The sequence below is a fragment of the Oncorhynchus mykiss genome, chromosome 14 (genome assembly GCF_013265735.2).
Source record: "Oncorhynchus mykiss isolate Arlee chromosome 14, USDA_OmykA_1.1, whole genome shotgun sequence".
In the NCBI taxonomy this organism is placed as follows: domain Eukaryota; kingdom Metazoa; phylum Chordata; class Actinopteri; order Salmoniformes; family Salmonidae; genus Oncorhynchus; species Oncorhynchus mykiss.
Genome location: NC_048578.1, coordinates 6,789,464 through 6,814,194, shown reverse-complemented (window position 1 = coordinate 6,814,194; position 24,731 = coordinate 6,789,464). Strand labels below are relative to the sequence as shown.

At 46.2% G+C, this 24,731-nt stretch overlaps 1 protein-coding gene across 3 annotated transcripts in view; it reads right to left on the bottom strand.

The window, feature by feature from the left end:
* Nucleotides 1–4,112: 4,112 nt before the first annotated feature.
* LOC110488646 (janus kinase and microtubule-interacting protein 1) overlaps nucleotides 4,113–24,731 on the bottom strand; it is a 44,919-nt gene continuing 24,300 nt past the window's right edge. Inside the window, exons 13-33 of one of the 3 annotated variants that reach the window (XM_036942759.1) lie at nucleotides 24,591–24,674; nucleotides 23,534–23,596; nucleotides 23,294–23,392; nucleotides 22,016–22,117; nucleotides 21,882–21,935; nucleotides 21,666–21,731; nucleotides 21,496–21,564; nucleotides 21,270–21,347; nucleotides 17,915–18,121; nucleotides 16,356–16,421; nucleotides 16,111–16,186; nucleotides 15,370–16,022; nucleotides 13,569–13,700; nucleotides 9,883–13,144; nucleotides 9,650–9,762; nucleotides 8,306–8,673; nucleotides 8,080–8,218; nucleotides 7,614–7,629; nucleotides 7,218–7,280; nucleotides 6,900–7,015; nucleotides 4,113–5,155 (exon numbers count right to left, since the gene is read on the bottom strand). In XM_036942759.1, coding sequence (XP_036798654.1) covers nucleotides 16,136–16,186; nucleotides 16,356–16,421; nucleotides 17,915–18,121; nucleotides 21,270–21,347; nucleotides 21,496–21,564; nucleotides 21,666–21,731; nucleotides 21,882–21,935; nucleotides 22,016–22,117; nucleotides 23,294–23,392; nucleotides 23,534–23,596; nucleotides 24,591–24,674 — 939 coding nt within the window. In that variant the 3' untranslated portion in view covers nucleotides 4,113–5,155; nucleotides 6,900–7,015; nucleotides 7,218–7,280; ... (6 more) ...; nucleotides 15,370–16,022; nucleotides 16,111–16,135. The remainder of the gene's footprint in view (nucleotides 5,156–6,899; nucleotides 7,016–7,217; nucleotides 7,281–7,613; nucleotides 7,630–8,079; nucleotides 8,219–8,305; nucleotides 8,674–9,649; nucleotides 9,763–9,882; nucleotides 13,145–13,568; nucleotides 13,701–15,369; nucleotides 16,023–16,110; nucleotides 16,187–16,355; nucleotides 16,422–17,914; nucleotides 18,122–21,269; nucleotides 21,348–21,495; nucleotides 21,565–21,665; nucleotides 21,732–21,881; nucleotides 21,936–22,015; nucleotides 22,118–23,293; nucleotides 23,393–23,533; nucleotides 23,597–24,590; nucleotides 24,675–24,731) is intronic. The other 2 variants (XM_036942761.1, XM_036942762.1) reach the window with 2 other exon arrangements.

The window sequence follows — 24,731 nt, the reverse complement described above, 5'->3', positions numbered from 1 at the left end:
AGTATTTGGTCAATAACAAAAGTTTATCTCAATACTTTGTTATATACCCTTTGTTGGCAATGACAGAGGTCAAACGTTTTCACAAGGTTTTCACACACTGTTGCTGGTATTTTGTCCCATTCCTCCATGCAGATCTCCTCTAGAGCAGAGATGTTTGGGGCTGTTGCTGGGCAAGACGGACTTTCAACTCCCTCCAAAGATTTTCTATGGGGTTGAGATCTGGAGACTAGCTAGGCCACTCCAGGACCTTGAAATGCTTCTTACGAAGCCACTCCTTCGTTGCCCGGGCGGTGTGTTTGGGATCATTGTCATGCTGAAAGACCCAGCCACGTTTCATCTACAATTCCCTTGCTGATGGAAGGAGGTTTTCACTCAAAATCTCACGACACATGGCCCCAATCATTCTTTCCTTTACACGGATCAGTCGTCCTGGTCCCTTTGCAGAAAAACAGCCCCAAAGCATGATGTTTCCACCCCCATGCTTCACAGTAGGTATGGTGTTCTTTGGATGCAACTCAGCATTCTTTGTCCTCCAAACACGACGAGTTGAGTTTTTACCAAAAAGTTATATTTTGGTTTCATCTGACCATATGACATTCTCCCAATCTTCTTCTGGATCATCCAAATGCTCTCTAGCAAACTTCAGACGGGCCTGGACATGTACTGGCTTAAGCAGGGGGACACGTCTGGCACTGCAGGATTGGAGTCCCTGGCGGCGTAGTGTGTTACTGATGGTAGGCTTTGTTACTTTGGTCGCAGCTCTCTGCAGGTCATTCACTAGGTTCCCCCCGTGTGGTTCTGGGATTTTTGCTCACCGTTCTTGTGATCATTTTGACCCCACGGGGTGAGATCTTGCGTGGAGCCCCAGATCGAGGGAGATTATCAGTGGTCTTGTATGTCTTCCATTTCCTAATAATTGCTCCCACAGTTGATTTCTTCAAACCAAGCTGCTTACCTATTGCAGATTCAGTCTTCCCAGCCTGGTGCAGGTCTACAATTTTGTTTCTGGTGTCCTTTGACAGCTCTTTGGTCTTGGCCATAGTGGAGTTTGGAGTGTGACTGAGGTTGTGGACAGGTGTATTTTATACTGATAACAAGTTCAAACAGGTGCCATTAATTTAGGTAACGAGTGGAGGACAGAGGAGCCTCTTAAATAAGAAGTTACAGGTCTGTGAGAGCCAGAAATCTTGCTTGTTTGTAGGTGACCAAATACTTATTTTCCACCATAATTTGCAAATAAATGAATGATTTTCTGGATTTCTTTTTCTCATTCTGTCTTTCATAGTTGAAGTGTACCTATGATGAAAATTACAGGCCTCTCTAATCTTTTTAAGTGGGAGAACTTGCACAATTGGTGGCTGACTAAATACTATTTTGCCCCACTGTATTTACATAAGTATTCAGACGCTTTGCTATAAGACTTGAAATTGATCATCCTTGAGACATTTCTTTTTGGAAAAGCACACACACCAGTCTATATAAGGTCCCACAGTTGACAATGCATGTCAGAGCAAAAACCAAGCCACGAGGTCGAAGGAATTGTCCGTAGAGCTCCGAGACAGGATTGTGTCGAGGCACAGATCTGGGGAAGGGTACCAAAACATGGCTGCTGCCTTGAAAGTCCCCCAGAACACAGTGGCCTCCATCATTCTTAAATGAAATAAGTTTGGAACCACCTAGACTCTTCCTAAAGCTGGCCACCCGGCCAAACTGAGCAATCGGGGGATAAGGGCCTTGGTCAGGGAGGTGACCAAGAAGCTGATGGTCTCTCTGATAGAGCTCATGTGTTCCTCTGTGGAGATGGGAGAACCTTCCAGAAGGACAACCATCTCTGCAGCAATCCACCAATCAGGCCTTTACGGTAGAGTTGCCAGGCGGAAGCCACTCCTCAGTAAAAGGCACATGACAGCCCACTTTGAGTTTGCAAAAAGGCATCTAAAGGATGCAGACCATGAGAAACAAGATTATCTGGTCTGATGAAACCAAGATTGAACTCTTTGGCCTGAATGCCAAGCATCACGTCTGGAGGAAACCTGGCACCATCCCAACGGTGAAGCATGGTGGTGGCAGCATCATGCTGTGGTGATGTTTTTCAGCGGCAAGGACTGGGAGACCAGTCTGGATCGCGGGAAAGATGAATGGAGCTAAGTCCAGATAGATTTTTCATGAAATTCTGTTCCAGAGCACTCAGGACCTCAGACTGGGGCAAAGGTTCACCTTCCAACAGAACAACGGCCCTAAGAACACAGCCAAGACAACGCAGGAGTGCCTTCGGGACATGTGTCTGAAAGTCCTGGAGTGACCCAGCCAGAGCCCGGACTTGAATCGGATCGAACATCCCTAGAGAGACCTGAAAATAGCTGTGCAGCGGCGCTCCCCATCCAACCTGACAGAGCTTGAGAGGATCTGCAGAGAATAATGGGAGAAACTCCACAAATACAGGTGTGCCAAGCTTGTAGCATCATACCCGAGAAGACTCGAGGCTGTAATCGCTGCTTTTTTTTAAACTGTGCTTCAACAAAGTATGTGAAAGTAATATTTCCGTATTTCTTTTTATTTCATAAATTAGCAAACATTTCTAAACTGTTTTTTCTTTGTTATTATGAGGTATTATGTGTAGATTGATGAGGGGGAAAAACATTTAATCAATTTTAGAATAAGGCTGTAACGTAACAAAATGTGGAAAAGGTCAAGGGGTCTGAATACTTTCCAAATGCACTGTAAATTCTCTGTCGATATAATATGTCCATATGTTCTGTTTGTCTGTCTGATTATTGTCTGTCTAACTGCACCATTTCACAGAGTCAAATTCCTGTCCACGCAATGTGTTTCTGATAAGTGTCTCCGGGGACTGTGGTCTCTCGATTGGCTGCAACAGTGGAGTGGCAGCTTGAACTAAGCTCATGAGGCATTTATAAATTATATTCTTCTAGAATCAAATGGGTATATATCATTAATTCACAAGTCCAAAAATGTATGTCAGCAACTGTGACTTGCCCATTTAAGGCCTGCTAGTACTGGTGCAGCAGGACCTCGTAGGACTCCTTAGTATGACCAACACCATGACCACATTCACCAAGGTTTTCTCTTTTCTATGTGGTTGTCCAACTCTTCGTGCGTGTGTGTGTGCGAGGATGATGGTACACGTGTTCTTATCTCTTCTCTGTTTAGGAACGATTGAGCCCCTCTCCATATCTTCCCCATAGACACACGCAGACACACACACAAACTCTCTGTCTAACACACACACACACACACTTCCTTTCTGCTGAGCCGAGGGGTTTTACACTGCAGCAGACCACAGCAGGTGATTATTAAGCCACTTTTGCCTTCAATGCTTCTATCCCTCTGTGTGTGTGTGTGTGTGTGGGTGTGTGTGTGTGTGTTTGCTCCTACACCCGCATGCATGTGTGTGTGTGTGTTATTACCAAACAAATCTACATTTAGGTGTTTGTACACACCACACAGTAGGAGTTTTGAGTCCAAACACAATGATCTGCATCCCATGCATCTTAACGGCATCTATCACAATAAACCTGTCAAAAGCACAGACAAATATAAAGTACAGAATTTCTATGATGTGTAGTACCCCACTGGGCACACACTGTTTGAGTCAACGTTGTTCCCACGTAAATTTCAATGAAATTACATTAAACCAGTGTGGAATAGACGTTGAATTGACGTCTGTGCCCAGTGGGATGTATTTGTCTATTGAGAGTAACAGGCTGACAGGCGTTGCGATGACTGCCACCTAGTGGTAAAACCAAGGTTGCATATGACAGTGTAATCCTCGAGACACAATTACATACCATTGTATGTGATGTGTCCTATCAACATTTATGCTCTTTATACAGCCTAAGGAATCATTAGGAAATCAAATTTCATCTAACACAGAATGATATATAAAATATATTTGTGGCAGCATGGCCATTCCCCCAACCGTACATCATAATCAGTTAAAGACAAGTATGCAGTAAACAGAATGTGTGTATTATCTCCATTTCATTTGAGAAGCCTTTAGAGAATCAGGTCAGAATGTAAAAGCTGAACGTCAGTTAGACCTGTAGACAGAGAATGAGGAGATGAAAGCCACACATAAAGTACTCAGCCTGTGCATACCTCAGGTTATTTAATCATCTCTACAAAATGTATCAGTCACAAACGTCCATCCATCTGAATGGCATGACTTCATAGATTGAGTCGATTCTACAGTGGAAGAACAGCTCAGACAATTGACTTCATGATTTGACTTGGATCAACAACAAAAAAAAACATTTTTCTGTAAACGTCACGACGACGAACAGAAATATCAAAGTCTTTGGGATGGAGCTTTGTTTTCATATTTGGCTCGATGCCTAAAGATCAAGTAAAATGGCCTTGTGAAAACGACTTCGCTTTATCATCACGTAAAAAGATGCTTGATTACGTTCTGCGGGCAGATGTGTTAGAAAAACCCTAGAACGTGGAGGGGCCGCAGGCCGTTAACTCCTCTCCAGTTGCAATTTACAGGCAAGTCCATGGTCCAAATGTCCCCTCCTCTTCCGAAAATGGAAGGCGGCAAAATCGTGATTTGTCCAAAATAATCAGCGACGAAAAATCTGTGCACCGGAAACAAAGTTCCTCGTTAGTCGTCGCATCCCACAGTCTGCTGACAGACACTAGGATACCAGTTAAGTGCGTCTGTCCACGAGAGATTAGACACAGAAAAGCGGGGGATTTTGAAGAACAGAGGTGAATTGACACGATCTCAATGAGCAGGATGTAGGTTAAAAGCATCTGTTTAGAGAAGCACAATGCCATACACAACAAACACACCCACATTTCGGCTAGTGCTTTAGTGTAGCTTTCCATTTCAAATGACTTTAGGCTGTGAGCACTTATGAATGTTTTTGTCACGGGCAGGCAGCGTTTGATGACGTCATTAATGTTGGCCACTATAATCTCTCTGTAGGGAAGCATCATTTGATTGGCAGTCACAGTGGCTCATCATCTTGTCCTCTCTCTGATTGGCAGTCACAGTGGCCTATCATCTTGCCCTCTCTCTGATTGGCAGTCACAGTGGCCTATCATCTGTTCCTTCGGGGCTTACATGTCTGTCTGGATGAAGAACTTCCTCTAGGAAGGCAACAGGAGCCAGACCTAGTCTGCCATTCACCTGAAACACACAGTCACTCAGTACGTTATCTACAGTACACCTGCCCTCACTTGAAACACACTGTTGTAGTCTCATTTAGATACATGGGACACAGATCCACTCAAAGTATCTACAGTCGTGTCCAAAGGTTTTGAGAATGACACAAATATACATTATCACAAAGTCTGCTGCCTCAGTTTGTATGATGGCAATTTGCATATATTCCAGAATGTTATGAAGAGTGATCAGATGAATTGCAATTCATTGCAAAGTCCCTCTTTGCCATGCAAATGAACTGAATCCTCCAAAAACATTTCCACTGCATTTCAGCCCTGCCACAAAAGGACCAGCTGACATCATGTCAGTGATTCTCTAGTTAACACAGGTGTGAGTGTTGACGAGGACAAGGTTGGAGATCACTCTGTCATGCTGATTGAGTTTGAATAACAGACTGGAAGCTTCAAAAGGAGGGTTGTGCTTGGAATCATCGTTCTTCGTCTGTCAAACATGGTTACCTGCAAGGAAACGGATGCCATCATCATTGCTTTGCACAAAAAGGGCTTCACAGGCAAGGATATTGATGCCAGTAAGATTGCACCTAAATCAGCCATTTATCGGATCATCAAGAACTTCAAGGAGAGCGGTTCAATTGTTACGAAGGCTTCAGGGCGCCCAAGAAAGTCCAGCAAGCGCCAGGACCATCTCCTAAAGTTGATTCAGTTGCGAGATCGGGGCACCACCAGTGCAGAGCTTGCTCAGGAATGGCAGCAGGCAGGTGTGAGTGCATCTGCAAGCACAGTGAGGCGAAGACTTTGAGGATGGACTGGTGTCAAGAAGAGCAGCAAAGAAGCCACTTCTCTCCTGGAAAAACATCAGGGACAGACTGATATTCTGCAAAAGGTACAGGGATTGGACTGCTGAGGACTGGGTAAAGTAATTTTCTCTGATGAATCCTCTTTCCGATTGTTTGGGGCATCTGGAAAAAAGCTTGTCCGGAGAAGACAAGGTGAGCGCTACCATCAGTCCTGTGTCATGCCAACAGTAAAGCATCCTGAGACCATTCATGTGTGGGGTTGCTTCTCAGCCAAGGGAGTGGGCTCACTCACAATTTTGCCTAAGAACACAGCCATGAATAAAGAATGGTACCAACACATCCTCCGAGAGCAACTTCTCCCAACCATCCAGAAACAGTTTGGTGACGAACAATGCCTTTTCCAGCATGATGGAGCACCTTGCCATAAGGCAAAAGAAATAACTAAGTGGCTCGGGGAAACAAAACATCGATATTTTGGGTCCATGGCCAGGAAACTCCCCAGACCTTAAGCCCATTGAGAACTTGTGGTCAATCCTCAAGAGGCGGGTGGACAAACAAAAACCCACAAATTCTGACAAACTCCAAGCATTGATTATGCAAGAAGTTAATTGACGGCATGCCAGGACGGATTGCAGAGGTCTTGAAAAAGAAGGGTCAACACTGCAAATATTGACTCGTTGATTCAGCTTCATGTAATTGTCAATAAAAGCCTTTGACACTTATGAAATGCTTGTAATTATACTTCAGTATTCCATAGTAACATCTGACAAAAATATCTAAAGACACTGAAGCAGCAAACTTTGTGTAAATTAATATTTGTGTCATTCTCAAAACTTTTGGCCACGACTGTACACCCAAAACAGCTGCTGGTCTGGTATAAAAAAAGGTGCAAGCTACAAGCTGATTGCTGCATGTTCATTGGTAAATGACGGCTGGCTGGGATTGGCTCACCTCGGCCTCACAGAAGCCGTCGTTGCGGGTGTTGCCTAGCAATGTGACAGTATCTCCCTCTCTCAGGGCCAGCTCTCCTAGGGTGGAGGTTAGGGCTGTCCACCAGAGGACTGTAGCTGCATGCCAATCATGCACATATGCAGACACAGAGAGAACACACAGGTCACAAGCAAGCAAGCGCGCACACACACACACACACACACACACACAGAAGCTTAGAAGAGGCAACTGTTAATATAGAAAATCACAAATGCATCACATTTCATTATTTCGTCATGCAAATTTCAATGAAACACAGTAACTGAAAAAGGCACACACCATTACCGTCTGAGCTTCTGAATCTGGTGAGAAAGGTTTCAACTGGACAGTGCGGCTGAAAATCTGCAGTAAAACATTGAAAGATGAAATGGTTGGGTCAGGGTAGGGTTGCTGTACAGAATTACTCCTCCTAGACATCACAGACATTGCAACTTGATTACCTGTTGCTTGGTCTCACCCGTTCTAACCCATTTTCACCTTTTCTCCCCACTCATGTGAGAGGTCACCAGGCTGCGGCCCTGGCCAATCGGGTGATAGCCATGCACCCTCACCCTTGTGCATGCACTGCTTCTAGCCTCTGATTGGCCAGCTAGTCCGACCTCTGCTCTCACCAGGGTGGTAAACTGAGTGTACAAAACAGTAAGTACACATGCATGTCTGGTCTGTAGAACTCACTGGTTGGGTGGAGCCACTGTTTCGGTGTGTGGGCGGAGTCCAGTATATATAGTCAGAGAGAGAGAGAGAGACAGAGAGACAGAGAGACAGAGAGACAGAGAGACAGCGAGACAGAGAGACAGAGAGACAGAGACAGAGAGAGAGACAGAGAGACAGAGAGACAGAGAGACAGAGAGACAGAGAGACAGAGAGACAGAGAGACAGAGAGAGAGAAAAAAATGGGGAGGAAGAGAGGGTGAGAGAAAGACAAAGAGAGAGAAAGACAGAAAGAGAGAGAGAGAGGGGAGGGGGAGAGAGAGAGCGAGCGAGCAAGCGAGCGAGAGAGAGAGAAGAATGGTGAGGAAGAGAGGGTGAGAGAAAGACAAAGAGAGAGAAAGACAGAAAGAGAGAGAGAGCGCGAGATGAGCACAGCATACGGAGACATTGGACTGTATAGAATGGACAACACCAAAATCCATTTATTTACATTCTACTGTATCCCAGGTGAGAGGCAGTATCCATACATAAAGGTTTCGTTGCTGCAGCCCAGCTCATCCAGCAAATCATGAGGCTTCTCTGTCCCACCATCCTGATGACCTCAACAGAGCCCACCTCAGCTGGAGGTTCTAAAGGGGCGGGACAAAAAACAATCAGACACCCATGCTTTCCATCAAGTGTACAGTAAACAGTGTATGTTGTCTGGGCTACTCTACCTGGCTTAGCTCTGGGTTTGGTTGCTTTAGCTTGTTCAGGTTGGCAGTTGGAGAGGAGCTTCTTGACACAATGGTCCTCATCAGGCAGTCATGTCCTCTCAGTGGGGGGCAGAGCAGAGGTGGAGGGGGCAGCTTTAGTGAGGGCTGTAGTTTTAAGGGTAATTGTTGGAGGGGCAGTTTTCAACGAGGTAGTGGTACTTCGTGCTTTAACAGTCCGAGCGGGGGCAGTGGTAGTAGTAGAAGGGGTAGCTGTTATGGGGGTATGCTTGGGTCGGTTGAGGGCAGCAAGGTTTGGGGTAACCTGGATAGTTTCCCTGACCTGGTGGGGGACTGGAGTAAACCTGGTGTCTGGTTTTGGAAGGGAGATCCTGGGGAGAAAAGGGGGAAAAGGGGGGTGTCATGGTTGTACAGTATCTGTAAGGAGACTACATTGGGACTTTGTGAATACAAATATTAAATGTAAAATCCTGAAACCTTCGCTTGTCATTGAACAGAACATCAGTCAATCAAAACCAAATCATGACAACTTGGCCTGTCATTGGACACAACAGCTGTTAGTCAAAACAAATCCAACAATAAATCCTCTATTAGCTCTAAACAACCAACAGACACCCACAATTCTCCATTCACCCTCTCTGGTTCTTCTTTCTCAGAAGAACATTGTACTGGAGAGGAGGAGACAAACAGCCATTAGACAAAATACACTGACTGGAAATAACAAACACATTACCATCAAAAAGATACACTCACCACAAATACAGCTCACATTACAATAAAAAATATATGCACTGACCACAAATACAGCTCTTTAGAGATTGTAATAAAAGCTCTCTTCTAATAAAAAACTTTTCCTCATGTCTTTGAACAAACGTCACTAACGCTCTAACCAGGGAGCTGTGGTCTTATCAGAGTAGAATGAAGTTTCTCCTTGACATTGGTCAGTTTTGTATTGGTAAGGCTTGGAATTCGGGGAAGGTATTAAGCTGATCCTAGATCTGTACAAAAGGATGACTTCTACCTAAATTATTAACTCTCCAGACTTTCAGGTTTCCTCTTCACCTCCCTCACCTAACAAAAGTGGGTTATCACATGACATTATTACTGTGGTTAGTGAGAGAAGGATACTTTCTCTATTGGTACTTCTGCTCTCAGTGTGTGGTTCTCCCTCTTCGTCTCCTCCACCTCCTCTTCACTTTGTTGGCTGCGTGTGCTGCCCTCCTATCAGCCTCCTCTCGCCTGACCTCAGACACACTCAGCTCACGGTGCCACCTCTGAGCCGGCACACACAGATTCTGTTCTGACCTCTGACCGGCCAAGAGGACACAGGAAGTAAACAGAGCTCACCTCCGATTGGTTCTTCTCCAGTTCGTCTCGTGACCTTCTGTGTTCTTCCCCCAACGACTTGATCTCCTCCATCAGTTCACTCTGCTCCACCCGTCACCTCTTCCAAGTGTTCCCTGGATACAGGGATAAGTTAGCCATGCTATTACTACTACTACAATTACTACTGACAGAAACTCATCAGTGCCAACATACATAACCGCACAACTCACACAAGTAAAAAGATTTGCTCATACCTGTGCAGACTGCCCCAGACGGATGGTCTTGTAGGAGTAGACCGTGGCCAGACTTCTCTGAACGACATCATCATCCGTATTTTGGGGCAGCGACCCCGCTCTCTGTAGCCACACCCTCTATGTGTGTTGCCATGCCAACGTGGCTCTCAGAGTACCCGCTGGTTGTGACTCCGCCACTGTGACAGTAGCTGATTCCGTAAAGGAGCGACGTCCATCTGCAACTGGTCTCTCTCTCCGCTGTGAGATGCTCTCTCTGTTCGCACAGAACAGCCATTGACTGAACCAACTGCTCTCGCTCTTCTTTAAACTGGTTGACCGGGTCTCTGTCTTCTGTTTGAAGGCAGTTTGTCTCTCTCCTGCTCTAGAAGGCTGAGTGTCTGTGTTAGCTAGTCTCTCTGTCCCTTTAAACCACACATTGATTGCATCAACTGGTCTCGCTCCTCTTCTAGATTGTGGAGTGACTCGTTAGGTTGGTCTCTCATCTTCTTGACTGAAGAGACATTGGACTGAACTAGAAGGTCTCTCTCCTTGTAGAAACCAGACATTGACTGAACTAGCTGGTCTCTCTCCTCCTGGAGTCCAGACCTTGACTGAACTAGCTGGTCTCTCTCCTCTTTTAAACCACACATTGACCATACCACCTTGTCTCTTATCTTTCAGACCTTGTAAACTGTACTTGCTCTTCTTTTAAACCGCAGAGTTCCTGATTGACCCGGTCGCGTTCTTCTTCCAGAACCCACACGGAGCGTGTTAGCCAGTGTTTCCCTGTCTGACACCTGAGTGAGAGGGGAAACCTGTTCCCTTTCCCCTTTGAGATCACTGAGACCCAATTAGCTCGCCCCTCTCCTCTCTCAGCATGGACACTAACTCTGTGGTCAAATGGCTGTCCTTTTGATCCCTAACTGACTCGGTCGTGTGGTCAACCTGTAGTTCACCACTATTCACCGACCCCGGCGTGTGATCACCTTGTAGACTGGTCACGAACCCTACCGGGGGTTGACCCTGTTGGGCGAACACTGACCCGACCGCATGCTCACCCTTTTGACCACACTCTGACTCAGTGGTCAAACCATGGTCACCCTGTTGTAGACCAAGCTGACCGCTCTCAGTCAGTCTCTGCTGCAGCTCCATGATAGTGTTCAGGTCATCCTCGGTCTTCCTGGTTAGCTCGGTTATAAGACCTCCCTGCTCCTGGTTCTCCTGCTCCAGCTCTCCCTCTCTAGCTTCCTCCCTCTCACTATCCTTACTATCCCGGCTCTCTATGTGGGGCAGGAGCTCCTTGATACGCCTGCCCTGTGCCTTGGTTCTCCTGGTTCAAAGCTAGAGCTAGGTCATCCAGGGCTAAGGCATACAGGGTTAGGTCATTATCGGCTAAGACTAGGGTAGTATTATTCTGGGTTGGAGTTGTGGTAAGCTTTCTGCTAACCTGGGGAATTAGGTTATGAATTGGCACCCTGTTTTCCTGGGCATTTCCTGTCATGCTTTCCCCCCTAGCTAGCACCCCCGCTCCACCTCACAGGCCCCCCGTTTCTCCCTGCTCCCTGAGTTTACATTTCAGTCAGGCGTTCTCCTCGGTCACCCTGTGCAGCTGGTCCTGTGTGTGTCAGAGCGTGCTCTCCAGCTGGTCCTTGTGGTCCCGGAGTGAGTCCACGTCGACCCCATGCTCCAGTAAGCCTCTCTCAGTGCTTCAGTCTCCTCTCTCAGGTTGAGAGAGGGGAAGCCCCCAGGACCAAGACACCAGTCCCCCAGGCTCCCAGTCTCAAACACACAAGCCAGCCACACTCTTCATTTCCTCTGTAGTTAATCAGATCAACATTCCACTGTGCAGCTTAACCCATGACAATCCCACATTATAATCCATTGTACAATTTGCTTGTAATTGTACTCATTTACATTCTTGAGGCCGAACTCTTCAACAATTTGGACTTAAGATCTAGTACTGATTAAGAGTCAACTTCACATTAGCTTCAATGTCATCACTCACCGGGTCAGTGTTGTCCACGTGGCAGGGGACTGGTTGAGCCAGGGCAGGGGTGTTTGGCAGGGCGGTGCCAGGCTGGGGCTGGAGTCCCTGGGCTGGCACCAGAGCTAGGGCTGGGGGTAGGGACGGGGGTCAGTAGAGCCCGGGCTGTGGTTGATCTGTCTCAGGGTGTGGCTGAGCCTCTTACAGTCTCTGGTTCTCCTCTTGCAGTTCCTCCACCTCCTCCGTCATGGAGCTCTCATTCAGCTTGAGCCTGTGGACCACCGTCCTCATTTCCTCCACCTTACACGACAGGAAGTGGCCATTCTGCTGCGCATCCTGCAGCTGTTCCAACAGCCCCCTCCGCTCCTCCAGCCCCTGCTCCTCCTTCTCCAACAGCCCCCTGAGGTCCTCCTGGAGACTGAGGATGAAGCCTCTCCGTCTGTCCTCACCCCCCTCTCCCTCACGCTCTCTCTCTCCCCCTCTCTTTCTTCCTCTATTTCTGTTTCATCCTCTCCCTGCGCCTGCTGGAGGTGCTGTCCGTAGCGTCTCCACTGTGTATTTTCCTCCTCACCCTCCCCATCCTCTTCCTCTCTTTCCTCCCTTGGGTGGGCCAGTCTTTGGGATTCTGTGTACCGTTGGCACCATGACAGGGTAGTTGACACTAGCTGCGTTGACAGTGGCTATGTTGGTGGATGAAGATACAGACATCTCCAGAACATGTCTCTCCAGATGGTGGACTCTGGTCTGCAGGCCCTGCTCCTCTTCTCTGGCCAGGCCGAACTTGAGCTGCAGCTGGCTCTTAAAGTGCTCAAAGTACTGAGACTGGCAACCCATCTCCTCCTCTTTAGCCCGGAGCTGGGCCTGGCAGCACTGTAGCCTCTCCCTCCACACACACGATTCCTATGCTCCTTCTCCTGGTACTGGGAAGGACCGGTCATGATAGAACTATGACACAGTTACTCCTCACATCTGAGTAATGTCATACACATCTCATATAATGCAATAGAGAGGGAGACTACAGTCACAATAGCACTACACCTGAGAAATGCTAGATTTAAACCACACAATAATTACAGGCTACAATTTACAGTACAGCTTACAGGACATGTACATTTGAGTACTTCTCACTCTATAAGCCTCATTGAAGCTAATGTAAAGCTCAGTACAGTCTCTACTCACCATGAAGCGCACCTCCTCCCTGAGCGCGTGGAGCCGCTCGTCCAGCCTCTGGCGTCGCTGCATGCTGGGACAGTGGAGGACTGAGTGTGCTGTGAGGTCCTTCACCTTCTGTAGCAGGCTCTGCTCCAGCACAGGATGATAACATGACTCATTAGATCACATGACATTGTCATGCCATTACACGATTAGCATCGCATCGCACGATTAGCATCGCATCGCACGATTAGCATAGCATCGTACGATTAGCATAGCATAACATTAGCATTAAACAGAGATGAGACCTCTTACTGTCAAATTATTTTTGCCAGTCATCTGTCCAAGAGAAAGTAGAAGTGTGCACACATACCTTACTAACGGCAATGTTGGAAATAAACCCCACAAACAGTGATACCATGCTAAGAGGCAAGTTACAGTCTTACTGTGTCAGCATTCCGTGTGGTAAACTGCATGTTAGCACGACAGTGTGTGCAATGTGATATGGTTGTGGCCATATGTTGTAGCTGTGTGATGTGAGATCCCCGTCTCTCTGTCACCTGCTCCTCACCTGCTGTGCAGCAAGCTCTCAGACTCAGTAAAGGAGCTGATGTCGTCTCTCAGGCTGTGCTCTAGAAGGTTCACTCTATGGGTCAAAACCTGGAGGTCTGGGGTGCCAGCTGCACAGAACTGCACAACACAGCTGGGGAAGGAAGTATTTGTGTTGGGTTTGTTTTGTCTAACTTCAGTTACCCTGACAAATACAGTCGTGTGATAATAAACTCGGTCAAAAAATGAAAACGTCTCTTTTTCAGGACCCTGTCTTTCAAAGATAATTCATAAAAATCTAAATGACTACACAGATCTTTATTGTAAAGGGTTTAAACACTGTTTCCCATGCTTGTTCAATGAACCACAAACAATTAATGAACATGCACCCGTGGACCGGTCGTTAAGACACTAACAGCTTACAGACGGTAGGCAATTAAGGTCACAGTTATGAAAACTTAGGACACTAAAGAGGCCTTTCTATTGACTCTGAAAAACACAAAAAGAAAGATGCCCAGGGTCTCTGCTCATCTGGGTGAACGTGCCTTTGGCATGCTGCAAGGAGGCATGAGGACTGCAGATGTGGCCAGAGCAATAAATTGCAATGTCCGTACTGTGAGACGCCTAAGACAGGGAGACAGGACAGACAGCTGATTGTCCTCACAGTGGCAGACCACGTGTAACAACACCTGAACAGGATCGGTACATCCGAACATCACACCTGCGGGACAGGTACAGGATGGCAACAACACCTGCGCGAGTTACACCAGGAATGCCTCCCGGGCAGTGGTTAAGGGCGCTGTACTGCTGTGCCATCAGAGTCCCTGGGTTCGCGCCCAGGCTCTGTCGTAACCGGGAGGTCCGTGGGGCGACGCACAATTGGCCTAGCGTCGTCCGGGTTAGGGAGGGATTGGTCGGTAGGGATCTCCTTGTCTCATCGCGCACCAGCGACTCTTGTGGCGGGCCGGGCGCAGTGCGCGCTAGCCAAGGTTGCCAGGTGCACGGTGTAGCCTCCGACACCATCGCTGGAGCAGACAGGACTGGCAAAAAGTACTCTTCACTGATGAGTTGCGGTTTTGTCTCACCAAGGGTGATGGTCGGATTTGCATTTATCGTCGAAGGAATGAGCATTACACCGAGGCCTGTACTCTGGAGTGGGATCGATTTGGATGTGGAGGGTCCGTCATGGTCTGGGGTGGTGTGTCACAGCATCATCGGACTGAGCTTGTCATTGCAGGTAATCTCAACACTGTGCGTTACAGGGAAGACACCTGCTCCCTCATGTGGTACCCTTCCTACAGGCTCATCCTGACATGACCCTCCAGCAAGACAATGCCACCTGCCATGCTGCTCGTTCTGTGCATGATTTCCTGCAAGACAGAATGTCAGTGTTCTGCCATGGCCAGCGAAGAGCCCAACCACGTCTGGAACCTGTTGGATCGGAGGGTGAGGGCTAGGGACATTCCCCCCAGAAATGTCCGGGAACTTGCAGGTGCCTTGGTGGAAGAGTGGGGTAACATCTCACAGCAAGAACTGGCACATCTGGTGCAGTCCATGAGGATGAGAGGCACTGCAGTACTTAACACAGCTGGTGGCCACACCGGATACTGACTGTTACTTTTGATTTTGACACCCATTTGTTCAGGGACACATTATTTCATTTCTGTTAGTTACATGTCTGTGGAACTTGTTCAGTTTATGTCTCAGTTGTTGTATCGTGTTATGTTCATACAAATATTTACACATGTTAAGTTTGCTGAAAATAAACGCAGTTGACAGTGAGAGGAGGTTTCTTTTTTTGCTGAGTTTATAAAGTCACTTACCTATTGAGGATTCTTTGTGTTTCATAGACCGGTGACACATTCTGTCCCCGTAGTCCTCTGGTGTCGCTCTACTCCGGAGTACAGGGCTTTCACTTCTTGCTCATTGAACTTTGGCCATGACAGCCGTTTTGACAGCTGTTTCCATGGAGACCCTCCTGCACTGAGCTTTCTGGGAATGCTCAGGACTTGGCTCGTCTGTTTGGAAATCGTCCTGCTTTTTTTGAATCAACTCTTTCTCCTTCCTCCTCTACGATTGCACTCTTTCGTTGTCTGGCTCTAAATCCATCTGAGGCACTGTCTCCATCTCAGTTCCTCTGTTCCTTTATTGACCTGCTTCAGAGTTCCAGTTACAACGTTCTTTTTAGAACTCACGTGAGAGTTTGGCTAAATGCTCCACTTCCAAAAATGGTAGGGGACATTTCCGTTATAAAAACAAAAATATCTCTGATATACCTCTTTTACCCGTCTCTGATATTTGTTCACTTTTCAACGTCATGGTTTTGTTTTGCATTCCAGGTAAGTGTCTTCCACAAAAGTGCACGTGTATCAAAAAGGCCATATAAGGTTTGTGAACCGTCTATAAATGCATGAAAAAAAATGATAACAATATGTTGTGTCTCTCTTCCTCACTCTCCACCTGAGCGCCTTAGCACCTGTGAAAACAGACAAATGTCCCTCAAAAATCACACATGTTATTACATACACAGTATTATGACGGTTGTGTAGGTGTGTACCATTTACCTGTTGTCGGTCCATGTCAGTGTCATTAAGGCCAAAGAATAAAAGCTAGAGAGAAAAACAAAAAGAGGAACAAAAACTACAAAAGAAAAAAGAAAAGAAGAATTTTAAAATGGTGATAAAAGGAGAGAGAAGAAGACAAGTGTTACTGTTATCTTGAATAATTCAAACTAAAAAATGAAGTCGGTCTTCATGCTCCCATGCCCCACCACATTGAAACGTAGAAACTCTACATGACATATATCTACCTTTTCTTCTATTTCCTTTACTTGTCTCTTTTGCATCTCAATCATGTCTTCCAACTGCCTTATTCTCTGCAACGCAAACAACACAGAACCGAGAGTTCAGGAGGTCAACGTCATACTTATGACAGGCAGCATACGATAGTTCACATGGGTAATGTGTGGCCTTTACGGTCTGTCATTATCTTCACAGTTGAAGTCGAAAATGAAATGGTTATGGTTGCTAAACAGAGTCTGTTTCCACATATTCCCAGAAACCTGTGCTCCTACCATGTTACCATGGCAGCTGTTGCAGAGTCATAAAATCCCACTGCCGTGACAACGAGCGAGTGGAACTTTTGTCCTGTAAGACCAGGATCTGATTTGTTGACTGAAAGAAGATTAGAGGTAAAAACCTAGAACCTTTGGTATTGGCTACACTGGCCCTGCTTCCCTCTACAACTTCCCCGTCCTTCAAAAGGGGGGAATCTGCAGTTCGAACAATAACAGGGGAGGGATTGTGCTGGAGAAATGTGCCACACTCAAACTCATGGACAGAGCTACGATTACAGGGACTAAAAGCCTAAAAATGTTTGTAGCAACTGCAGATTGCCCCTTTAAACACTACAGGCTGATGAGAAAGAACTGGCATTTGAGACGAACACACTCCGTGTGGAATCCAAGAGCCTTCACTGGTCCCATAACAGTCCCAATCCACTGGTAGGTACTCCTGATCATAGAATTAGGAATACGAAGAGTCATTTAATACCATTTCTATGCTCCTGATAGAGTTGTGAAACACAGGAAGCACACTGATCACATTTGCGTGGCTGACCTGAATGCTAAAAGCTGCTTAGGTCAAAACCACAAGACAGCTGAGTCAGCCAGAGAAGAGGCGGGGCCTGGAAAAGAGCTGTTTTAAGGGTTGTGATTAGTGTGAGATCCTAAAATTGCAACCAGCACAGCTGGTGGAGGAGACCACTGACTGGGAAGAATCGCTCAACTACAGGTCAGTGACAGAGAATGTTTTTTAGAATTGATGTTTTTAGTAAACTGTTATGGTGTTATAGATTAGAAAGACGACGGTTCGTTTCTGAAGCAATGGCATAGCATAAGGTTAAGATTAGGGCGGCAGGTAGCCTAGTGGTTATAGCGTTGGGCCAGTAACCCGAAAGGTTGCTGGATCGAATCCCCGAGCTGACAAGGTATAAATCCTTTGTTCTGCCCCTGAACAAGGCAGTTAACCCACTGTTCCCCGGGTAGGCCGTAAACTGACTTGCCTAGTTAAATAAAGGTTTAAATAAATAAATAACAAAAAAGGTTAAGATAAGACGTGTTACGTTGAGTGTAAGACTTTTAGTTGCGAGGTGAGACGTATGAAGACGATTAGAATTAAGGATAGGGCTTCTGTGAAATGCTGACATTTGGAGGGATACACAAAACATAACCACTCACACACACACACACACAAAAGCAGGAGGGATACTGCATCTTTATACAAATACACCAACACTCATACATGTAGAGGGAGGGAGGGATACTGCATCTTTTCTCTGTGGCGGCTGCAGGTTAAGGCCTTTCCTTACCTGCTGGGCCTGCTGTAGGAGCTCCATGCGCTCCTGTAAGATCTGACTGTCATACTGGCGGCTCTGCCTGAGTATCTGCCTCCGCAGTTTGTCCACGGCTAGCCCCAGCTCCTCCCTCTGCCTGTCGGACAGAGACTCTGCCACCGCACGCCCCCCGGGCTCCTGCTGCAGAGCGTTATACAGCGTAGCCTCCAGCTCCGCGATCCTCTGTCATACAGCCACACACACACACAGGCATGCCACTGTGATCATGGCATAGATGGAAAACACTGTTCCACTTTATATCTAGTGTTGCTATAATGATGTGTTGTTCATGGCAATTGCATAGTAACTAAAGTGTAGGTGCTAAGTACACTTTGTTACATAGTACTTACAACTATGTCTTATTACGCCAGTGTAGTTACCATGTAAATACATGCTTCTACTGACACAATATAAAGTGGAACTAAAAACACAAATACACACCAAAAAAAACACTGAATAAAATGTATAAATGGAAGTGAATGCTACATACTCTTACTGTTGCCTGACTTTAAAAGTGTTAACACTCGCAGGGCTGCTGGCCCAGACAGCATCCCTAGCCGCGTCCTCAGAGTATGCGCAGACCAGCTGGCTGGTGTGTTTACGGACATATTCAATCGCTCCCTATCCCAGTCGGTTGTCCCCACATGCTTCAAGATGGACACCATTGTTCTTGTTCGCAACAAAGCTCAGGTACCTGAACTAAATGACTATCGTCCCTTTGCAGTCACTTCTGTCATCATGAAGTGCTTTGAGAGACTAGTCAAGGAGCATATCACCTCCACCCGACCTGATACTCTAGACCCAGTTCAATTTGCTTACCACCCCAATAGGTCCACTGACGATGCAATCACCATGACACTGCACACTGCCCTATCCCATCTGGACAAGAGGACTACCTATGTAAGAATGCTGTTCATTGACAACAGCTCAGCATTTAATACCATGGTACCCTCCAAACTCGTCATTAAGCTCGAGACCCAGGGTCTCGACCCCACCCTGTACAACTGGGTCCTGGACTTTCTTGACAGCCACCCCAGGTGGTGAAGGTAGGAAACATATCCACCCCGCTGATCCTCAAAACTGGGGCCCTACAAGGGTGCGTTCTCAGCCCTCTCCTGTACTCCTTGTTCACCCATGACTGCGTGGCCAAGCACGGTTCCAACTAAATCATCACGTTTCAAGACACTACAGTTTTAGGCTTGATTACCAACAACAACGAGATGGTCTACAGGGAGGAGGTGAGGGCCCTCGGAGTGTAGTGTCAGGAAAATAACCTCTCACTCAACGTCAACAAAACAAAGGAGATGATCGTGGACTTCAGGAAACAGCAGAGGGAGCATTGTCGGAACTAGAAGCACAAGCATTTTGCTACACTCGCATTAAAATCCGCGAACCAATACAATTTGATTTGACTTACAGTGGGGCAAAAAGTATTTAGTCAGCCACCAATTGTGCAAGTTCTCCCACTTAAAAAGATGAGGCCTGTAATTTTCATCATAGGTACACTTCAACTATGACAGACAAAATGAGAAAAAAAATCCAGAAAATCACATTGTAGGATTTTTAATGAATGTATTTGCAAATTATGGTGGAAAATAAGTATTTAGTCAATAACAAAAGTTAATCTAAATACTTTGTTATATACCCTTTGTTGGCAATGACAGAGGTGAAATGTTTTCTGTAAGTCTTCAAAAGGTTTTCACACACTGTTGCTGTTATTTTGGCCCATTCCATGCAGATCTCCTCTAGAGCAGTGATGTTTTGGGGCTGTTGCTGGGCAACACGGACTTTCAACTCCCTCCAGATTTTCTATGGGGTGGGATCTGGAGACTGGATAGGCCACTCCAGGACCTTGAAATACTTCTTACGAAGCCACTTCTTCGTTGCCCGGGCGGTGTGTTTGGGATCATTGTCATGCTGAAAGACCCAGCCACGTTTCATCTTCAATGCCTTTGCTGATGGAAGGAGATTTTCACTCAAAATCTCACGATACATGGCCCCATTCATTCTTTCCTTTACACGGATCAGTCGTCCTGGTCCCTTTGCAGAAAAACAGCCCCAAAGCATGATGTTTCCACCCCCATGCTTCACAGTAGGTATGGTGTTCTTTGGATGCAACTCAGCATTCTTTGTCCTCCAAACACGACGAGTTGAGTTTTTACCAAAAAGTTATATTTTGGTTTCATCTGACCATATGACATTCTCCCAATCTTCTTCTGGATCATCCACATGCTCTCTAGCAAACTTCAGACGGGCCTGGACATGTACTGGCTTAAGCAGGGGGACACGTCTGGCACTGCAGGATTTGAGTCCCTGGCGGCGTAGTGTGTTACTGATGGTAGGCTTTGTTACTTTGGTCCCAGCTCTCTGCAGGTCATTCACTAGGTCCCCCCGCGTCGTTCTGGGATTTTTGCTCACCGTTCTTGTGATAATTTTGACCCCACGGGGTGAAATCTTGCGTGGAGCCCCAGATCGAGGGAGATTATCAGTGGTCTTGTATGTCTTCCATTTCCTAATAATTGCTCCCACAGTTGATTTCAGCATTTTGTCTGTCATAGTTGAAGTGTACCTATGATGAAAATTACAGGCCTCTCATTTTTTTAAGTGGGAGAACTTGCACAATTGGTGGCTGACTAAATACTTTTTTTGCCCCACTGTATATGGTGGCAGTGAGTCTTGAATCCAGTTAGGGATTTGAAGAACATAAAACATACGGGCTGTTTATATGCCTTTACTCCGTACTCAGGCATTCACACATCTATAGCCTACGTTTGTTCCCTCCAAAACACCTTCTCATTAGAATCACACATTTCCCTCAGGCATTGAGTCTTAAAGTACTAGGGATATGTCTGAACAGTGAACGCTCAGCCATACTTCCCCACTCAGTAGGGCATGTCTCTTTCTGTCCTTTAGTACCCAGTGCAAACAGGGATTCATTGAGGTAAAAGATGCAGTATCCCGACAACACAAACTCAAACAGGGTTTGGTCTCTGGGTTCGTGATGTTTGATGGGTTTACATCAGCTAGAGGGCTGACAGTGTGTCTAGATGAAGGCCTACAACATGCTCGCACTTTACGAAACTAAATGTGATCTTGATTAGAACTGGTGCTCGATAATATAATGACCATTGGGTTTTTATAATATTAGAACAATAAATGCCATCCAGCAGATGCTTTTATCTAAAGCGTCCCAGGAATCGAACCCACTATCGTAACATTAAAGGCACCATGTTCTACCAACTGAGCTACAGAGGACAAGCACCCATGTTCCTACAAGCAGGAGACAGCTGTAGAGTAAACCCTCCTGTCCCATCGTGCTGCTGTGTCGTACCATGTAGGCCTGATCCAGGGCCTGCTTCCTGTAGTCCAGCTCCTCCTCCAGGAAGCCCTTCTGCTTACTGAACAGGTCCTGGAACAGCCACAGCACAGAGGATATGACATCCCAGGATTTGACATCACAAGATATGATTTCACATCAAGACAACGGTGTCGTGTACCGTATGTGGAAGTTGTAGAAGAACCACTGATGCGTGTTCAGTTTGTCTTTTTCCTCTCACCTTCTCATTCTCCAGGTCAATCATCTTCTGCGTCAGGGCTGCCTCTGTGCTGTCTATCTGCTTTAACCACTATGGAGAGAGAGAGAATGAATTCCACAGTAGATAATGAATATGACCAGTAGGTGTCAGTAAAGGCAGGCTGAGTGTCGATGAGGAGGAGAGAGACTGACCTTCTCACACATTGAGAGAACCGTCCTCGCCTGAATGACGACAACCTGCTCCTCGTTACGCAAGTTCTGGAGAGGAAGAGGAGGAAAGAAAGGGATAGAGGACAGGGGGGGGGGGGGGGGGGAATTAAAGTATTTAAGATTTTAATTGAGAAGTAAAATTAGCCGTGTGAGTTTTACTAAGAGCATTAGGAAGAGTGGAGACTAATGTGAACTCACCCCATTATCTCCCAGGATATCCAGCTTCTTCATCAGATCTGGAATAACCACATCCTAAAGAGGGTTCACACATCCAGTTCATATAAGGAGAGAGAGAGAGGGGAAGAGCGAGACAGACAGAGAGAGAGAGATACCTTGATGCCCTCCTGATGACAGTATATCTGCAGAGCGCTGTTGGTGTTCTCTGGGAAGGTGGTCATGTGGAAGCCCATGGCAGGAGACCTGCGTTCCCTCTCCTATTGGACAACACAGACAGTTAACCCCACCCTCGTACACACACACAATCCTCCCCATCCACTTCATGTGCCACAAAAAGTCAGCCCCCTAAAGAGACAGCACAATCCAACTAACATCCTGATTGGGTAGGTTGGTGAGTGAGAGTGTTAAGTGAATGGGTCATGGTTGGGAACTGAACTGAATGATGTACAGTACTTACATGATGAGGATCGCATGAATCTGTCCAAATAAAGTGGGTGGAGAAACAGGTTTTTGAAGGCGACTCAAACCAAAGCAAATGGGGTTTTAAAACATATTCAAAATGTACGAGTGTGAAAGTGAAGATCTTTGGGTCCGTTATGGGTCCACCCTTCCTTAGGAGTCTGTGTATTATGAGTTGATCTCATCTCGGAAGTGATAGAGTATATATTCTATGACGTCATAACAAAAGACACAGATCCTATGTCAGTTGTTGGAGGCAGTGTGATAGACGGAAGTGATAGAGTATATATTCTATGACGTCATAACAAAAGACACAGATCCTATGTCAGTTGTTGGAGGCAGTGTGATAGACGGAAGTGATAGAGTATATATTCTATGATGTCATAACAAAAGACACAGATCCTATGTCAGTTGTTGGAGGCAGTGTGATTGAAACAAGTGAAACCTGAAAAGGTGGAAAGCTATGCAGTCAATCTTCTGTTGAGAACATTTAAAAAGAAAATCCAGGACATGTGTGACTAATGGTTTGAAAGTCATGTATAAAAACTGAAATAAACACACATTTGTTTATGAAAGTAAATAAAACTTAAGAACTACATGCAGGGAGGGGAGACAAATGAACAAAGATGGGGTGGATGGTGAACTTAAATACATTTTATTCCATACACATTTATATTCATCTCACTTAAGACAACATTCTTGTACATCTTTCAACTTCAAAAACACAAGGTTCCAGTTCAGTGGGGATGGTAAGGCAGTCAGAAAGCAAAACGAGGAAATACAGACTACATACAATGGGTCGAAGCACAGTAGTGTGTGTGTGTGTGTGTGTGTGTGTGTGTGTGTGTGTGTGTGTGTGTGTGTGTGTGTGTGTGTGGGTGTTTGTATTCTGGTCACTGTATGTAGGTCCTGCGTCGGGTGTGCAGGCCGGTGTCACCCCCTGGGGACAGTTTGATGGTCGTACACTCTCTTACTTCCAGCTCTAGCACTCTGAATTCCAGCAGCTCATTCTGGTCCCTCGAGTCCTGCACCTCTGCCTGCAGCTTCGACTCAGCCTGCTGTAACACACACATCTACAAACAAACACACACACACACACACACACACACACACATTAAAGTATACACTCAAAATGTGCCACATCCTCGTGTTCTTTCCTTCCAGATGGCTCACAGGACAGTGTTGAGTGACAGAGGAAGTAGGAGGCGTCTTACCTTGTCGTGGAGTTCCTGATTGGCCCTGATGAGGTACTGCTTCTCCTCCACCCACTTAGAGTCCTGGAGAAACATACACAGTCACACACGTCTCAGAAGAAAACAAAAGCATCACAACACAGAATCACAGGGGAGAAAAAGAGAACCATGCCACCCAGAAGGGCTACTGAACATACATAAAGCACCAAAACCCTAACAGATCCAGCCCCTACCTGAGCTGCTTTACAACAAAGACTCACGAGCCCAAAATAAGTGAAATAATGATTTCAAACCGTGAACAGCATAAGACAAACAGAGGAAAGTGGTGTAGCATGGCTTTATTGAACAAAAAATGAAAACAGAGAGGAAGGACACCACCAGTATTACAGTGAACAACATGCAGATCAGAACGGTAACATGCAGTAAACCAATGTGACGCATGCAACAGGTAATAGAGAATGACAGGGGATAGGAGTTCTGACCTCTGTGAAACGCTGCCCAGTCTTAGATCTGTTCAATCGAATGAAATCATTCTGAGCATTCAACAATCAGATGGAACACTTATGCGATCTGCATTCGCTATCCATTGGTTTTGACCCCAAATCCAGATAGTCTTCACTGCATATATTTCACTCTGTGATTTTACAAATGTGATTGCTTAAAACATGGAAATAATCTAATTGACATATCTTTACAGAGGAATGTAGTAAGATGATTTCCACATAATGTGATTATTATAATAATTGTTTTTATCAACCTTGTGTCTGTCATAGTCATGTCTGTAAATGGTATAATTTGGTATGATTGGTGGATTTGTTTGGCATGACGTAACAGTCCATCAAGTTGATCATGAGTAGATCTAATGCCGATTGGCTCTTTTCCAGTGTCAACAATGGTTGGAGCATGCAAATAGGACAGAGTTGTGACATCAGAGCGACATCACAGGATTCTGCAGCAGATCCGGCCGGCGTAGCACCAGGCCAAAAGCAAAGCCCCCAGACAGACAAGCAGCAGGGTCAATGAGAGCGGAGCAGCCAAGAGACCTCCCAGTCTTCTCCCCGCCCTTTTTCTCCTTTACCTGCCCCCTCTCGGCTAACGCCTTCTCCAGGTCGCCAATCTTTGCCTTGCAGCCTATTAGATCCGCCTGCAACTGCTCACGGTTCTGCGGGAACAGGAACAGAGGCCAGAGTCAAATTAGTTGAATAGAGTTAGTGCTGGG